Genomic DNA, 15,295 nt, shown 5'->3' with positions numbered 1-15,295 from the left:
TATATGTTTGTTTTCCTTCTTTCCTTATAGGTGTTACTGAAAGGAATACATTTAGTCAGCATAATGGGCAATCAGGGAACATTCACTAAAAATTTCGATCAGATAATAACTGATGCTGAGTTGTTATATCACTTAGCATATTTAATTTTTTGTGTTCTTGGTCTTTGTATGCATCCGTTTTTTTACTCTGTTCTCGTAAGTAGTATTCATAACTCATTTATTTTATAGAATGATCATAGTAACATTAGCTCTAGTACAATCAGGAACAAAAGTTATTTCCGTTTGGTAAAATTTATTTTGAGAATAACGGTGGTATGGCTGGAACGTACAATGATGGTAAGGCTGGAATGTACAGAAAATTGCATTCCTTTAATTCACTTAAATTGTCCTTCCATTCTGAAGTTATTTACGAAAATAATTTCATCAAACGGAAAAAAAATTGTCGCTGACTGTACAAGACATTTTTAGAGTTTCGAAATGTTTCCATTCATCTCTCTCATCATCACCGTCTCCTTTAGCCTAACCGGCATAAACGTGGGACGTAAAACTGAAAAATTTCATTTCATTTCATTTTCGAAATATTTCCTTAACGTAGATAGTAATATACACTACTACCTAAAATGAGACAATACAGAAAATTGAAATAATTCAAAAAATAGATCATTCACAAAATGCTTTCCATTGTTGTGTATGCTATATATATATAAAGTTGTTTAGTATGTAATGACCCCGCAAACTTCTCCTTCTTGGGTGGAAACATTTCTTGAAATCTATTAAGCAACCTAAAATTATACCGTACTTTCTTTGAGAAAATGTAAATTATTCTCCAAATAAACGAAAGAGGGAAAGAAAAACTTTTAAATGGACATTAGTCAAAGAACTCATGATTTACATGCTGAATGTGGAGCTTGATTTACATGAAAATACGCTGTAACTTCATTACAAACAATAGTCGAATGATGGGTGCCCTTCGAATTGACTTCAGGCACAATATCCTGTGGTAGACTCTTCATAATATTAGATTCTTTGTTATTTTTTACCAAGAGACAGATGACTTTTTTTCGAGAATTACTTCCATAAAAAATGTATATGAATTCTATAGAAATTCTATATATGTATATGTATATGTGGAGGGGGCGCGGTTGCTCAGTGGTAGAGCGTTCACCTCCGGTGCTTGGGGTCCTTGGTTCGATCCCAGCTCGCGCCGTGTGAACTTTGTGGTGGACAAACATCGTGCTCGTGGGTTTCCTCGGGGTTCTCCCGTTTTCTCCCACTTTCTTCATTCCACCATTTCATTCATTTCTCATAATCACCGTCTCCTTTTGCTTAACCGGCATAACTGTGGGACGTAAAACTCAAAGATTTCATTTCATTTTTCTTATGTGTGGATTTACTTTACCTGTCACTAACCGCTATCAATGTACCCATCTATATTCAATGTTCTAACTTCGGATAGTTCAACATTTTGTCTAGCGTCTTCTACTCGATGCGTTTTTGGGCGATGTTCATCAGAATTCATTTGTTCTGTTAATCATATTTACCCAGTTTTGGGTAACCAAGATTACAGAGGGGAAATTAATAATCCACTCCAATTCGACATTGAAGTATCAGCACAATCTTGTTACAATTAAAATTCAGAAAAAGCATCTTAAATATCAAATCATGTGATATTCGATCAAAATTTGCTTTTTGTATGATCATTTTTGTCGTTGAACTTTTTAAGCTATGTTCTGACAGTAGAATTGTATTTGGTATCTGTTTAAATTAGATGACGAAATTCTAATGTGTGCTAGGTTCTAGTGGATAAGGGAAAGTATGACTCTTGTTTTTTAAAAGAAATCTCATAGCGGACAGACTTCAAAATGCCGTGTTTTTCCCAGCAGATGGGAGTTTTATTTTTTATGTAGGAAAAAACACTTAAGTTGCTTTAATTTTAAAGGCATTTTTGAAAAATACAGAGTTTACTCTTTGAAAAGATAGCAACTTGTTATAATATTCGTACATTTGAAAATCTTTTTCATTAATAGTTTTTGGGAAAGAAAAAAAAATGAAATTATATAAGAAATTTCGTATAGATAGTGATAGCAACTAATACAAAAGTAGTTAATGCATAATGTCTTAAAAATTGAATATATTATTCGCAGGTTAGTTCAAAACTCAATATTTACAGAAACCAAAAGAAAAAAGTGTTAGAGGTAATACGCCTTGAACTGAAAAAGTTCAAAACACTGAGAAACTCATAGGAGTACATTACATTTGGGGCAGTAAAACGTAGCGTCTTTTCTTGCCCATTTCCCGTAGATTAGCACGGCTTTGATTTCTTCTCCGTTGGAGATAATTTTCTTCGAAAGTGACGCCCTGTTAATCTGTCTGTCGCCCTGTTAATCTCAACGTTAAAGTTGACAGTTGAGAATGTATTTCTTCTACCTTCTCGTTAGAACCTGAATCTAATGAGCATCTAAGTTGCTCGACTTCATTCTTGACAGCATAAACGTGAATACAGCTGTCTTGGTCACGTATTCAGGTATGCTTGCCCTATGACGCACATGAAATCTAACGAGTCAAAATTGAACAAAGTGGTACCAGTGAATGTGTACAGAAGACATGCCGCGAATATAGCCCATAATTCGTTCGCAATAAAAGTGTGACGCAAAGGGAGGGCTAAACCCATCGTTCATCCTACTGGCCATTAGTTGTACCATTGACTGACCGGACCGGAAAGTGTTAAAGGTGAACGTTTACACATTTCTGAACAGCTGGTACTTATGCCAATATCCTGTCTATAACCAGCACCATATTTTCCTCTTAAACGAGTAGCATTGAGTAAATTAATTACACATAACTGCAGCAAATCCATACAGTAATAAAAATTGCATGGATGAAGAACAATAGTAAGAAATAAATCTAGCTCACTACATCAAATTAGTTATTTGCTTGTCCATTTTTAACTGTTTAAAATATTTTATATACTATTACCATGTGCATTGGCAACACAAACCTGGTTCCTAAAAGTTTCAACCTCAGCCCGTTTGTGAGTGGTGGTCCTTTTTGTTGAGCAGTGCGTACCAGCTAGTGACTTTGCAGATATTGTAAATTTGCATATCTTAGGACTAGATTATTAAAAAAAACAACTTCGAAATAAATATCATTTTCTTCAGAACTTCTTTAATTTTGTCTCTTAATATGTAAAGCCTTAATGGAACCCTAATAGGTGAAAACTGCTCCGCAAGTTTATTATCGAAAGGGAACAAAATGCTATTTTATAGAACTAAAGTTCATAATGAAGGGGCGAAATATCAAAGTGGATTTTTTATTATTATTATTATAAGTACATATCCGTGTTTTTGTTTCTACACCTATTCCACCGTTTCAGATTCATACGAGTGGCCATAGACTTTGCAATAAAGATTGTGTTGATATTTGACCCACCGCTATTTTGCACAGGCTTATCGTAGAGAGTCGCGACTTGATTCATCTTCTTTTATTTAACACCAACTTTCATACGATGTGCAAGTTGATCCACCTTTCCATTTAAAAATTTTGAGTTGGACCCCATCTGGGACCCTGCGGGGGACCCTGGGACAATTTGTTTTACTTTGATACATTATACTTTTGAAATGATGAAAGACATGTTTTTCTGTTTTCATATTTGTCCCACCGTTTCAGATTTTTCGGGGTTGCAACGCACTTGAAGACACGCTTAAATGTGTTAATAAAAATGAGTAACATGCTGCCCTCAAGCGGAATACTTGAGACCTCCCCAATTTTGGTAACCGGTTTTGATCTTACCTTTACCCAAGCTTTCAGGAAATATATACATCACCCCCACTTTGTGGGTTCAGGTTCAAGTACATTCCGTGTAAGATTAAAAGGTTAATGTTTCTTCTTATTATTGTTAATAATAATAATAATATATAATATTTTGGAAATGGGAATTAAAATGTATGTTGTGCAAATTAGTCTGTTTTTAGAAGAAAATGGTTAAGGTAATTGTCCACTTTTTAAAATTCATAACTTTGTTCACAGTCAATACTAAAGTTGAAATTTTTACTATAGTTTTCTTGTATATAGGTGTATATTCTGTTAAATAAATAAATACATCCGTGTTCCCCAGAGATATCGTACTAGAAAATACAAAATTTCAAATTAAAAAAAAAGAATGAAAAAACAGGAAGCATTTATCAATGTCAATACTCTAGCTATAGTGAATATAATACCATATGTACTTATAATTAAAAAAAATAATAACTGATATTTCACTTTTTATTATAAACTTCGACTCTATAAAGTGGAATTCATTCTCTTTCGATAATAAACTTAGTGACTAATTTTTACCTGTCAGGGTTCAATTAAGGCTTTTCATGCTAAAAGAGAAAATTAAGACGGAGTGCTGAAGAACATATGGCTATTTCTTACAATGTGTCTGAATAATCCAGTCCTAAAATATACAAATTACACTAACGTTTGCAAAGTTACTAATTGGCACACGCTGCTCAACAAAGATAGCCACCACTCTCAAACGGGCTGGGAATAAAATTTTTAGAAACCAGTTTTGTGTTGTCAATGTATATGGTATTAATATATAAGAAAACTTTTTAAAAATAAAACAAAAATGGTTAAGCAATAAAGAAAAATGGATCACTTCATATGGATTGACCCTATGTTACGATTTATCTGATGCTCCATTTTTTTTTTTTTTTTTTGTATCAAAATTCATTTTATTGACCTTCAACATAATGCAGAAATTTCAATATTTTATTATATTGAAATATAATAAGTATATATATATATATATAATATTTCAATATTTTATTTTTCTTTTCTAGCTTTTCGATGTTGTTTACCGAGAAGAAACACTGTTAAACGTTATCAGATCTGTAACACGTAACGGTCGATCTATTATATTGACAGCAGTGTTAGCGCTTATTCTTGTATATATGTTCTCAATTATTGGCTATATGTTCTTCAAAGATGATTTTCTTGTTAGTGTGGATGAAGAACCCATACGTAAGTACATTGAAATAATATTACTCATTACATTACTCAAATTTCAGTAAAAGAAATCTTAGAGAGAGAATATAAGATATCATACCAAAATTCACATTGTCTAACGGTAAAAGATATTGGTAGAAAATCATTTAAGAAAACTAACGACGAGAAGTTAAACCTTAAAGTTTTAAAACAAGTTAATACACTAGCACTTGGGCCAGTCCGCTAGGTGAGAATTCTGTTTGCTAATAATCGATATTTAGAATTCGAATTTTGTATTTTGTATTGTATATAATTTTGTATTTTATATTTTGTTAGTACAACATAACGTCCGGACGAAAAAGTTTCATACTATGTACAAACCTCCTGCCATAATATTTCATTGGTCGGAATCCAACACATTAAATGGCTGTACAAATCGTGTGCAGTTCTTTGCTAAATTCTCAACCATTATGTCTTTGCCATCCATTATCCAACTTGCAATAGACAATTTGACTGTGAATGAACCCCAGTGATCAAACAAGTAGCAAGTTCAAACTCTCAAAACTGCATAATAACGATAGGTCGCTATGAGGCGCAATCGTGCATTTAACGCATTTAACATTTAACATTGAATCTCTCGAAAAGTTCTTAACCGTACAGGAATTTTATTAGCTTACAATCAGCATGAATTGATCTTTCAAACGGCATGCTTAATTTCTCTACAAGCAAGTGCATTCTCCCGAACTTCCCTTGTAAGACTGTAAAGGATTTCAATTACTTTCGTTCTTTGTATGTTGGTTTCTTAAGAAGTTTTAGCACTTTCACCTCACAAAGTAGTAATTTAAAATAATTTCCTTCATTAAAGCACTTGTATTGAAGTTATTTTCTTCTAGTCTGGTGACAAGCAATAAATGTATATATTCTTCAAGTGCCTTCTCCTTTTTAAAATTCTATTTCTTTTGGTAGTGCAAGCAAGAAAATTAACTGATGAACATGCTGAAGCTGTAAATGATTCAGGAACATGTGCTGCAGATAATAAAGACTGTAATTATAATGCAACCTCAAGATACTCAATGAGAGGTAAGTGTAGGCTTTTATCGTCTGAAACATTACGTTTTGTAAGACTACAGCAATACTACAGAACGTAAACGTATTTTAGTATGTAACAAGCAGGGAACACACTGGACAGTGGTATAGCGCTCAAATCTGGTATGAGAAATTCACTTTCTTAGAAGACCATAAAAAGTTATACTAATCAACATTGTATTCGTCGCTTTCTCTTTTCTTTTTCGTTTTTTTCGTAAGTTTCTGTTACTGTCATCATTCCACTAAATCTTTCATAATGATCGTTATCGTTCGTCTTCTTAAGTTACAGGGTGCAAATTTGCTTACATTCATACCATATAGTAGGAATTTTTAACGTTCTAAAACAAGAGGAAAGAGCCATGTGATCCTGAAAAAATCTAATTCTGTATTTCAGAGAATGTGTATATTTTAAGATCCCTATATAACAAAAAAAAAGTGTTCTTGCGATTCCGTCGTACCAAGGTATGTGCACTAGGCTAAAGGCCACAGCATTCAATATTTCAAATCGCTATTTTCTGAAAAACGTCTCTAATGATGATGTTTATCTTTCATGCATCAATATTTTTTTAACACCTTTTAAAATGTGGTAAATTATTTATCTCTGAAAAATCGAGAAGAAATAGTTTTCTTTCCGAGGTGAGCATTTTTCAAAGATTTTTTCAAAAGCAGCTTCACTGATTTTGTTCATATTTCATTTATAATGCAACAATATGTCAATTTTCTTGAAAAGAACCACAATAGTAGAGGTGGTAGAAGTGAGATTTTGTCGGATGATTTTCTGTGAAGTAGCTCGAGCGATTTGTTTCTATTTCAAGAATATAAAAAAGCAAATCCACTGACTGACTCAGTGATTTACTCATCAGCAGATCTCCGAAACTGTCAGACATAGAACCTTGGAATTTTGTAAAAATGTTCCCCTTGCACCCTGTGCTGCAGGGAAGACGAGATATTGGGAAATATGTATCCGAACGGAGATGAGAGGCAGGGGGCTTAAATGATTTTTTGTCATTCCCCAAATCTCCGAAATTATTAAACGTAGATAGTGAAATTTTGTATACATGTTCTCCTTGCACCGTAGGCTGTAAATAAGGCGAGGTTTTGAAAGTCGTGGGTCCTAAGAGGATAGGGTGCTGAAATGGATTCTTATGCCGTTCGCCAGATCTCCCAAACTATAAGGCGTAGGTAGCATGTTAAAATTTTGTTTTCCTTGCACCCTACGCTGCAGATAAGGTGGGGTTTTGTGAACTGCGTATCGTAAAGGGGAATTAGAGCGCTTCTTCTTCTTCTTCTTCTTCTTCTTATTATTATTATTATTATTATTATTATTATTATTATTATTATTATTATCGTCGTTTGCCAGGTCTCCAAACTATTTGGCGTAAAGTCTCGAAATTTTGTATAAATATTTTCGTTGCGTCCTAGGCTGCAAATAAAGCGAGATTTTCGGGAATTGCGCAGACTAAAGGGAGATGGTGGAAGCTTAACTAGTTATTACACCGTTCGCCAGAACTTCGAAACTATTAGGTGTTGCAACCTGAAATTTTGAATAAATGTTCTAACAGTCTAGACTAGTGTTTGTTAATATGGAGTCTACGGATCTAGAGGTTGAACGGGATCCCGCAGAACATTTTATTTTCATTTAACTTGGTCTTATCATTTTAATTACACCGAATATTTGATATATATATTGCCTATGTTTGAACCAATTCAAAAGAATAGAATTGCAAAAGGTAAAAGAAAAAAATGATAAAATTAAACCTAGGCTGAAATATGCATCATCCATCACAGTAGATGAATGTTGAATTCACAATATTAAATTTAACTGTATATTTTTTTTTTCTTTTTAATATCTCCATTTATATCAGTATTGGATTGCCATAAGCGATACATTCAGATTGTAAATATGTAATTTATCTTTTAATTTTTATGACACGTAAATATATATAAACATCACTTTTGATTTGACGGAGTTCCATGGATAATGAACAATCGCTACAAGGAGTCTACAACATTAGAAAAACTGGGAAATGCTTCTCTAGACTGTTAATAAGACAAGGTTTTGATAATTAAATGTCCTAAGAGAGATAGGGCGAATTCGATTTTTACCGTTTACCAGATCTCCGAAACTAGAAGACGTAGAACTTTGAAATTTTTTTGTAAATGTTTTTCTTGCATCTTAGGCTGTAAATAAGACGAAGTTTCGAGAACTACATATTCTTCGAGAGATTGGGGGGTTAAGTTTTTTTTGTTTTTTTTTTTTTATTCCTGGCATTCAGCATCGAAGAAGAAAAATGGAACGTAGTGAGAGGAAGAGATGAAAAATATTGCCCGTGGTAACACGTGAGGGGGGGGTTACGATAGTAACTGATTAACAGGTCATGTGTCATGAAGAGATCCACAAAGGTAGTTTACTCTTTGAGTGTTACTCGCACAGATATCTTAAAAGAAAAATAAAATTTATTCAGTCGATTTAGTTCATGTAACATAAATAAAAGTATTATTATGAAGCTTATCATATATCATAAGTCATTCCTCTTGAACAAATCCACGAGGGATAGTTCAGTCTTAGGGTGATTTTACCGGAGATTTTTCTCAAGAACGTTTACAATTCTTTTCTTCATTCTTCATAAATCTATATATATAAAAGAGAACGTACAAAATTTTGTCCGCTCATCACGCTAATACGGCTGAACCAATTTCTTTCATTTTTGGGGGGTTATTAGGATTTGGACCCTAGATGGTTTTTATCATATCACTTTAATTTTTAATTACCAGTGTCTTGAGATAATTGACCATTCAAGTGTCCATAACGTACAAATCCTTTGTTATTAGTTCATCATAGGTAAAAATAAACGTATTTATATGCAACCCGCATGACCGTGTCACTCGGCGGGTTAACATAAATGACAGGCGATATACAGCGGAAAATAGCTTGAATCTTCTGTTTAAAATTTTTTAATTGATTTGCTTATTTTTACAGACACTTTTACAATATGCCAGCACCGGGATGACCGCAGCGAAGCGGGGCGGGTTAACATAAATGACAGGCGATATAATGTTAAGATTTACTGCAATCTTCTATGGTTTTTATCATATCACTTGAAAGCGAAAAAGTAAAAATTATCTAAGTAACAAAGTTTATTGCGTTCCGGGGTGACCGCAGCGAAGCGGGGTGAACGCTGCTAGTATTTTACTAAGTATCCTACAATGTGGCATAAGATTTTTCATTAAAAAAAAAAAAAAAATCCATAGAGGAGGAAATTGAAGGTTTTACGGTGTTTCTTCATATTTCATATACAAATTCGTATTTCGATTGCATCTCTACAGTATAGTATAATTTAATTTAAAAAATGGGATCGAAAAAAGTTGTTTGCTTTGTCCCCTTTCATTGAATATTGACTTTCCAATATTATTGAGGTAATTTTGGTGTAGTTTGACGTATTTGGTAGACATTTGCCTTATTATTATTATTATTATTATTATTATTATTATTATTATTATTATTATTATTATTATTATTATTATTATTATTTTAGTAGTAGTAGTGGTAGTGGTGGTGGTGGTGTGTATATATATATTATTGTAAACAATTCATCTCACATATATTGAGATGAAGAATGCCACAAAATATTCATGAACTTACGTGGTAATGTTTACGTTAATATCCTCCGGTGGGGATACTTGGTGCGAAAACAAACACAAACAGAAGAGTTTCAGATCCCACTTTAAATAGTGTTCGTCTCATATAGTCTCGGTGTTGGAAAGGAAAGTAACACTACAGGCCTGCGCGTTAATACGAAGTACGTATATTTTACAAAGAAAGAGAAAAAAAGCAATATGTATTATTTGAATGTGAGTGAAGCATATAACGCTCATAATATTTTGTAAATTAGACATATTCCATTTATTCTTCCTATTAGCATTAAAGGTCAACTGTTTTCTTTCACAGAAAATGAGGATGTTGACATTGTGACAGTGTCAGGTGAGGTGAAAGAACGGGCCTGCGACTCTCTAGTCATGTGTATAGTGACAACTCTGAATCAAGGCCTAAGAAATGGAGGTGGCATTGGTGATATTTTGCGAGCTCCAAGTAGTAAGGTAAGTTGTTCAAACTTATACAGAAGTAAGGAAGTCAACTTTTTACAATCCTGATAACAGAAAATTACAGAAGATTTATTTATTTACTTATTCAAAAAAAAATTACTGCACCGTACATGCATTGATCATACATTTTTAACAGCAGTCTCACTTAAGGATACATAAAATGATCCACTTTTAATGCAGTGTAAATGTGTTTGTCTGCACGAATGTTGTCAGTTTTTATTTTGTTAACTAGGTTATATTAACTAAGTTATAAAAAGGATACCAAAACGATTTTGTGAACTAAGTTATAAAAAAGGATACCAAGTGCGTAATAAGTACACCATTTTTCTACCCGTAATGCGAAAACAAAGAGGCAAGTAAAATCTCGTCTGAATCTCACTAGACAAGGGATATAGCCTTCATATGAACTGTTAAACAAAAATACAGAACTATAAATAAGCACGTTAAATTGAATTCCATATATTTTATATGGAAAAATTAATTAACACATCTTTAACACTCTCATTTTACTTCTAAACAAAAATTTTTAACATTTTCAGTCTGAAGGACAATCGTTCTCCTTAAGTGTTGCTCTTTCATTTGACATTTTTTCATATTCTATTTCTCATACTCAACTTCTTAACATTTCAAGAAATTATTCACCTTTAATATAAGGTAAATGTATTTGCCCACATGAATGCATGAATGTTGTCAATTTTTTGTTAACTTGGAAGTTATAAACAATAAACAAAGTTCGTAATAGATGGGTTAGCGAAAGTTTGAAACCTTGTTTCAGTAGTTAGCAACAACAACCTGGTTTCAATATTATGTTGTAATATGGACGAGGTCTGCCCAGAAAGAAACTGAACTTTCTGAATCCTATGATACCGTTTGTGGAAGTACTTCTGATTTATCTCTTTCAAAATAGTTCCCACCACTATCAATACATCGTTCCTAATGCATCGTCCACTCCTGGAACCCATCCTGGAACGTTCTTTTTGAAATAACCTTGAAGTCTCGTAGCGATTTTTTTTTCTTCAGTAGATTGGAAATGGCGACCTTTCAGGGTGGAATTCTGCTTGGCGATAGAAAGAAGTCCGCAGCTACCAAATCAGGCGAGTAGGATGGTTGGGGTACAATAGTCGTATTATTCTTCACCAAAAACTTCCTAATGAGAAGCGCCGAACGGCTCCGAGCATTGTCATGGTGCAGCATCCATGTTCCATTTTTCCAGGCTTCCGGTTTCTTCGTCCTCACAGCCTCCCTTAGACGCCTCATCCTTCTAAATATTTTTTGTGGATGGCTTGACCACGTGGTACGTATTCATAATGAACAACACTACCAAAATCAAAGAAAACAGTAAGCATCATTTTAACTTTTGAGCAACTTTCACGTGCATTTTTGGGTCTCGGCGAAAATTTTCCCCCACCTATTGAGATTTGTTTCAATGTCATAATCATAAACCCAAGTCTCGTCACCTGTTATGGTGTTTTCAATCATACACCGTGTTCGTTTCCATGATTGAAAAGATCTTCACTGATTTCCATACGTGTTACTTTTCGTTCATTTTGTTTTTAAAAACCTAGGAACAAATTTTGCAGCAACACAATGCATGTTCAGTTTTCAATTAAGGAACATGACAGGACGATTTACTGATTCCTATTTCCTCGGCTATTTCGCGGATGGTCAAATTACTGTTTTTCCGCACTTTCTAAATGTGTAGATCGTCACGTGATAATAATGGGCATCCAAGTTTTGTCTTATCTTCGATAAATGTTCTTTCTGTTTTGAAATGTTGAAATCGCTCGTGCCGCTGGGTCGGCTTACATAGTCTTTCCGTACACTTCCTGCAACATTTTCAGAGTTTCTATGAATGTCGTGTTCAGTTCGAAGCAAAATTTGAACTTTACACCGTGCTCTTCCAAAATCTTCATTTTCTTAATACCATAAAATTGCCACAAGCACGGAACACAACTTCACTCCAACGCTTGCAATTCATAGCGACACAAGATAAGCTGTAGTTATCGTTAAGATGCTTATGAAGAATCCCACTACGCAGCGCTGGCAAACAGAAGATCCGGTTTCATTGATCGTAATTTTTGAAAGTTCGATTTCTTTATGGACAGACTTCGTAGATAGTAAAGGGGCTTGATAAAATAATTGGGTATTGTACGGTCTGTCTGTCAAACTTTAGTCTAAAACATCGAAGCTCTGGATATACGGCAATATATAAAAGTAACCAAGAAAGTTCTATCGCTTTTGCACCCACCACCTTCGATCATCGACATGTCACCTAAGACGTACCTGGAAGATCAAAAATAGTCTCCATCAGCATCGATGACCTTCTGCCAATGTTCTGGAAGGCAATGGATTCCATCGCGGTGGAACTTGGTGGGGCGTGAAGCGAAGAAAGTATCAAGTACGTTTTGTATCTCTACTAGGGATTTGAACTGGCATCCAGTGAGGTGATTGCCCAAGAAATGAAACAGGTGATAATCGGATGGTGGATGCAATCCGGGGAGTATGGTGGATGCAATAGTGTTTCCTATCCAAGGCGTAGGATGGTCTCTCGGGTCATCCTAACCACGTGCGGCTTAACGTTGTCCTGTAACAGGAGGACCCCTTGTGACTGGCCCAGAGTTTTGAGTTTTCTTGAACACGGCTCAGCTGCTGACTGTACACAGTTGCATTGATGTTCTGACCAGCCGGTAACATTAGCGATGCACGATGCTTCGAGCAGCCCACCAAACACACAGGAGGACCTTCTTCTGGTGCAGGGCTGGTTTCGGCTGTTTTGGAACTGGTTCATGGGATGGTAACCAATGATGACGGCGCCGTGGAGCTTCGTACAGGACTAATTTCTCATCACATGTCAACACCTTGTCCAGAAATGGCTCCTTAGACAGGGCAGCAAAGAAACATAGGTATGTGTTCGCGTTGCCTTTTAGCACAGAGTCAAATCATGTGGGACCCATCGACCTAAATTGTAGTGCTTCCCAGTTGATGGAGGTGCTGCCGAATGGTTTCTCCACTCACACTAAATTGTAGTCCCAGTTCCTCACATGTCTGGCCACTGTTCGGTTAAATTGCTGCCTGAAGATCTTCATTTTGTACATGTACTGGTCTTCCGGCACATGGTGCGTCTATGGGTGTTTCGTCACCGTCCTTAAACTTGTTAAACCACCGCTGCACTGTTTACGTAGTCACGACACTCTCACCAAAGGCCTGGCATATCTTCTCCCTTGCTACAGCGGCGTTTGACCTTAGTTTGAACACGTACAGCATACACACCCTTATGACGCTCTGTGGAGGTCCCATATTCACTCTGTCTTTACGCAAGCTCACAGTGTAACTGAACTGCCACAACCAAGTAGTATGTTGGATATATCCACACCAACAACTGACTTTCGCCTTATCTCCGTTCGCTTTCAACTCGCGGTGTGAAGGCCAGTTGAATACAGGCCTCCACAAAAAGTGACAGAACTTTCTTGGTTACCTTTATAAATACAGATTAGTAATTATTATTACCTTTTAGTTGTAAAAGAATGGTTCGACTCAATTGCATTGTACTTTTAAGTAAATTTTTTGAATAGTTCAAGAAATTGTAATTCCAAGACGACATGTTTTTGAGGAGAGAAGAAAAATTAGAAAGCACGTAAAATTTCAGCATCATATTTTTAAAAGCGATTTACTTATGTAGTAGTGTTGAAAATATAAAAAAATAAATAAAAAATCAGGTTATTAATTCGCAGGAACTAAAAAGTGTTGTCATACACATGTTTAGTGTATTTCCGAGAAGTAAGACATCACAATGTATCATTATTAATATTCAATTCATGCATACAGGTAATTTCAAAAATCTTAATCCAGAGGAGTTGTTTTAAGTTGGTTTTTACGCGAACAATGTAAAAATAAGAATGTTGAAGGTTACATGTAGTTATAAATATGAAAGAAATATCTGTTTCGGTTATTACGCAGTTTCAATAGTATTTATCTTTTTTTGATTGTGTGAAATTAAACGACAGAGTATATTTAAAAGCATAATTTTTGGGTATGTGTAAAGTGATACCTATATTTATGTGTATATCTGCTTTATTTTTCTAGGAACCATTATTTGTGGCCAGAGTAGTGTATGATTTACTCTTCTTCTTCATAGTCATCATTATTGTTTTGAATTTGATATTTGGTGTTATTATTGATACATTTGCTGATTTAAGAAGTGAAAAGCAAGCTAAAGAACACATCTTAAAGAGTACATGCTTTATTTGTGGTAAGTATTTCATGTAATTTACAAGTATATGCTATTTGTATTAGACACAGATAAAAGTAGACCCACACAAAAATAGATTGTTGGTACATTGAGTTAAAATGAGTGTTCACATGACCATCCTGAGTTACATATGACATAAATCGAGTTCAAGATTTATCAAGGGTATAGGTATTGTCAAATTCGGAAAGTTGAATTCAGGTAATCGAGTGAAAGTAGAACAAAAATTGCGAAGAGAAAGTTCTAGCAACCTTCAAAGGGGGATTGTAGATATGCCGTTTCAAATTAATTTTTTCTCCTAATTAAAAGAGTTAACTTAGTCCGGACTTGCTTTGAAATGCAATGAGCGTTCTTCGTGGCTTAACGGTAAACGCGCGTACTTTGTTTGCGCGTGGTCCTGGTCAAATTTCCGGTGGAGGCACTTGCCTTGGGTAAAAAACCCGCTTAATGATTCAGATCGTATTTTAATCAGTAGACCCCTTCTTATTAGTCTCAGTGTTGAAAATGAACGCTAAAATGCAATCAACCAATCAGAATTATACAGAGAAATTAGTCTCCGTAAAGATCTATCACATTGTCTGAAAGTTATTGGTAATTTGTTACACAAACTACTAGTACTGTAACAAAAGTAGGAAATATACCTAGGTACATATATCGTGTTACGGAAATACTATTGCATTCCTTTTTTTAAGGCTATAGATGTTAATGTTTTATAGGGTTCTTAGTAGAAAATAATGCAACCTTATCCAAATTGGCTGGATAAATTAGGGGAGAGGGGGGGGGGACATTGGTACGAATTTTACTTTTCCGAGATTTTAGAAGATATCGTCAGCTTGAGAAACATGATTTTTTTTCCCCGGCATAAACTGTGATTCTTTAGCTACATAT

At 34.7% G+C, this 15,295-nt stretch overlaps 1 protein-coding gene across 14 annotated transcripts in view; it reads left to right on the top strand.

The window, feature by feature from the left end:
- Positions 1 to 15,295, top strand: part of Itpr (Inositol 1,4,5,-trisphosphate receptor) — a 281,735-nt gene that overhangs the window by 228,865 nt on the left and 37,575 nt on the right. For all 14 annotated transcript variants that reach the window (XM_081762388.1, XM_081762394.1, XM_081762393.1 and 11 more), the window contains 5 exons: positions 31 to 195; positions 4,827 to 5,007; positions 5,938 to 6,051; positions 10,007 to 10,155; positions 14,245 to 14,410. In XM_081762388.1, the coding sequence (XP_081618514.1) occupies positions 31 to 195; positions 4,827 to 5,007; positions 5,938 to 6,051; positions 10,007 to 10,155; positions 14,245 to 14,410 (775 nt within the window). The remainder of the gene's footprint in view (positions 1 to 30; positions 196 to 4,826; positions 5,008 to 5,937; positions 6,052 to 10,006; positions 10,156 to 14,244; positions 14,411 to 15,295) is intronic.

The sequence above is a fragment of the Thermobia domestica genome, chromosome 6 (genome assembly GCF_964235325.1).
Source record: "Thermobia domestica chromosome 6, izTheDome1.hap1.1, whole genome shotgun sequence".
NCBI classification, from domain to species: domain Eukaryota; kingdom Metazoa; phylum Arthropoda; class Insecta; order Zygentoma; family Lepismatidae; genus Thermobia; species Thermobia domestica.
The sequence above is the reverse complement of the archived record's forward strand: the minus strand, read 5'-3'. Positions and strand labels throughout refer to the sequence as shown.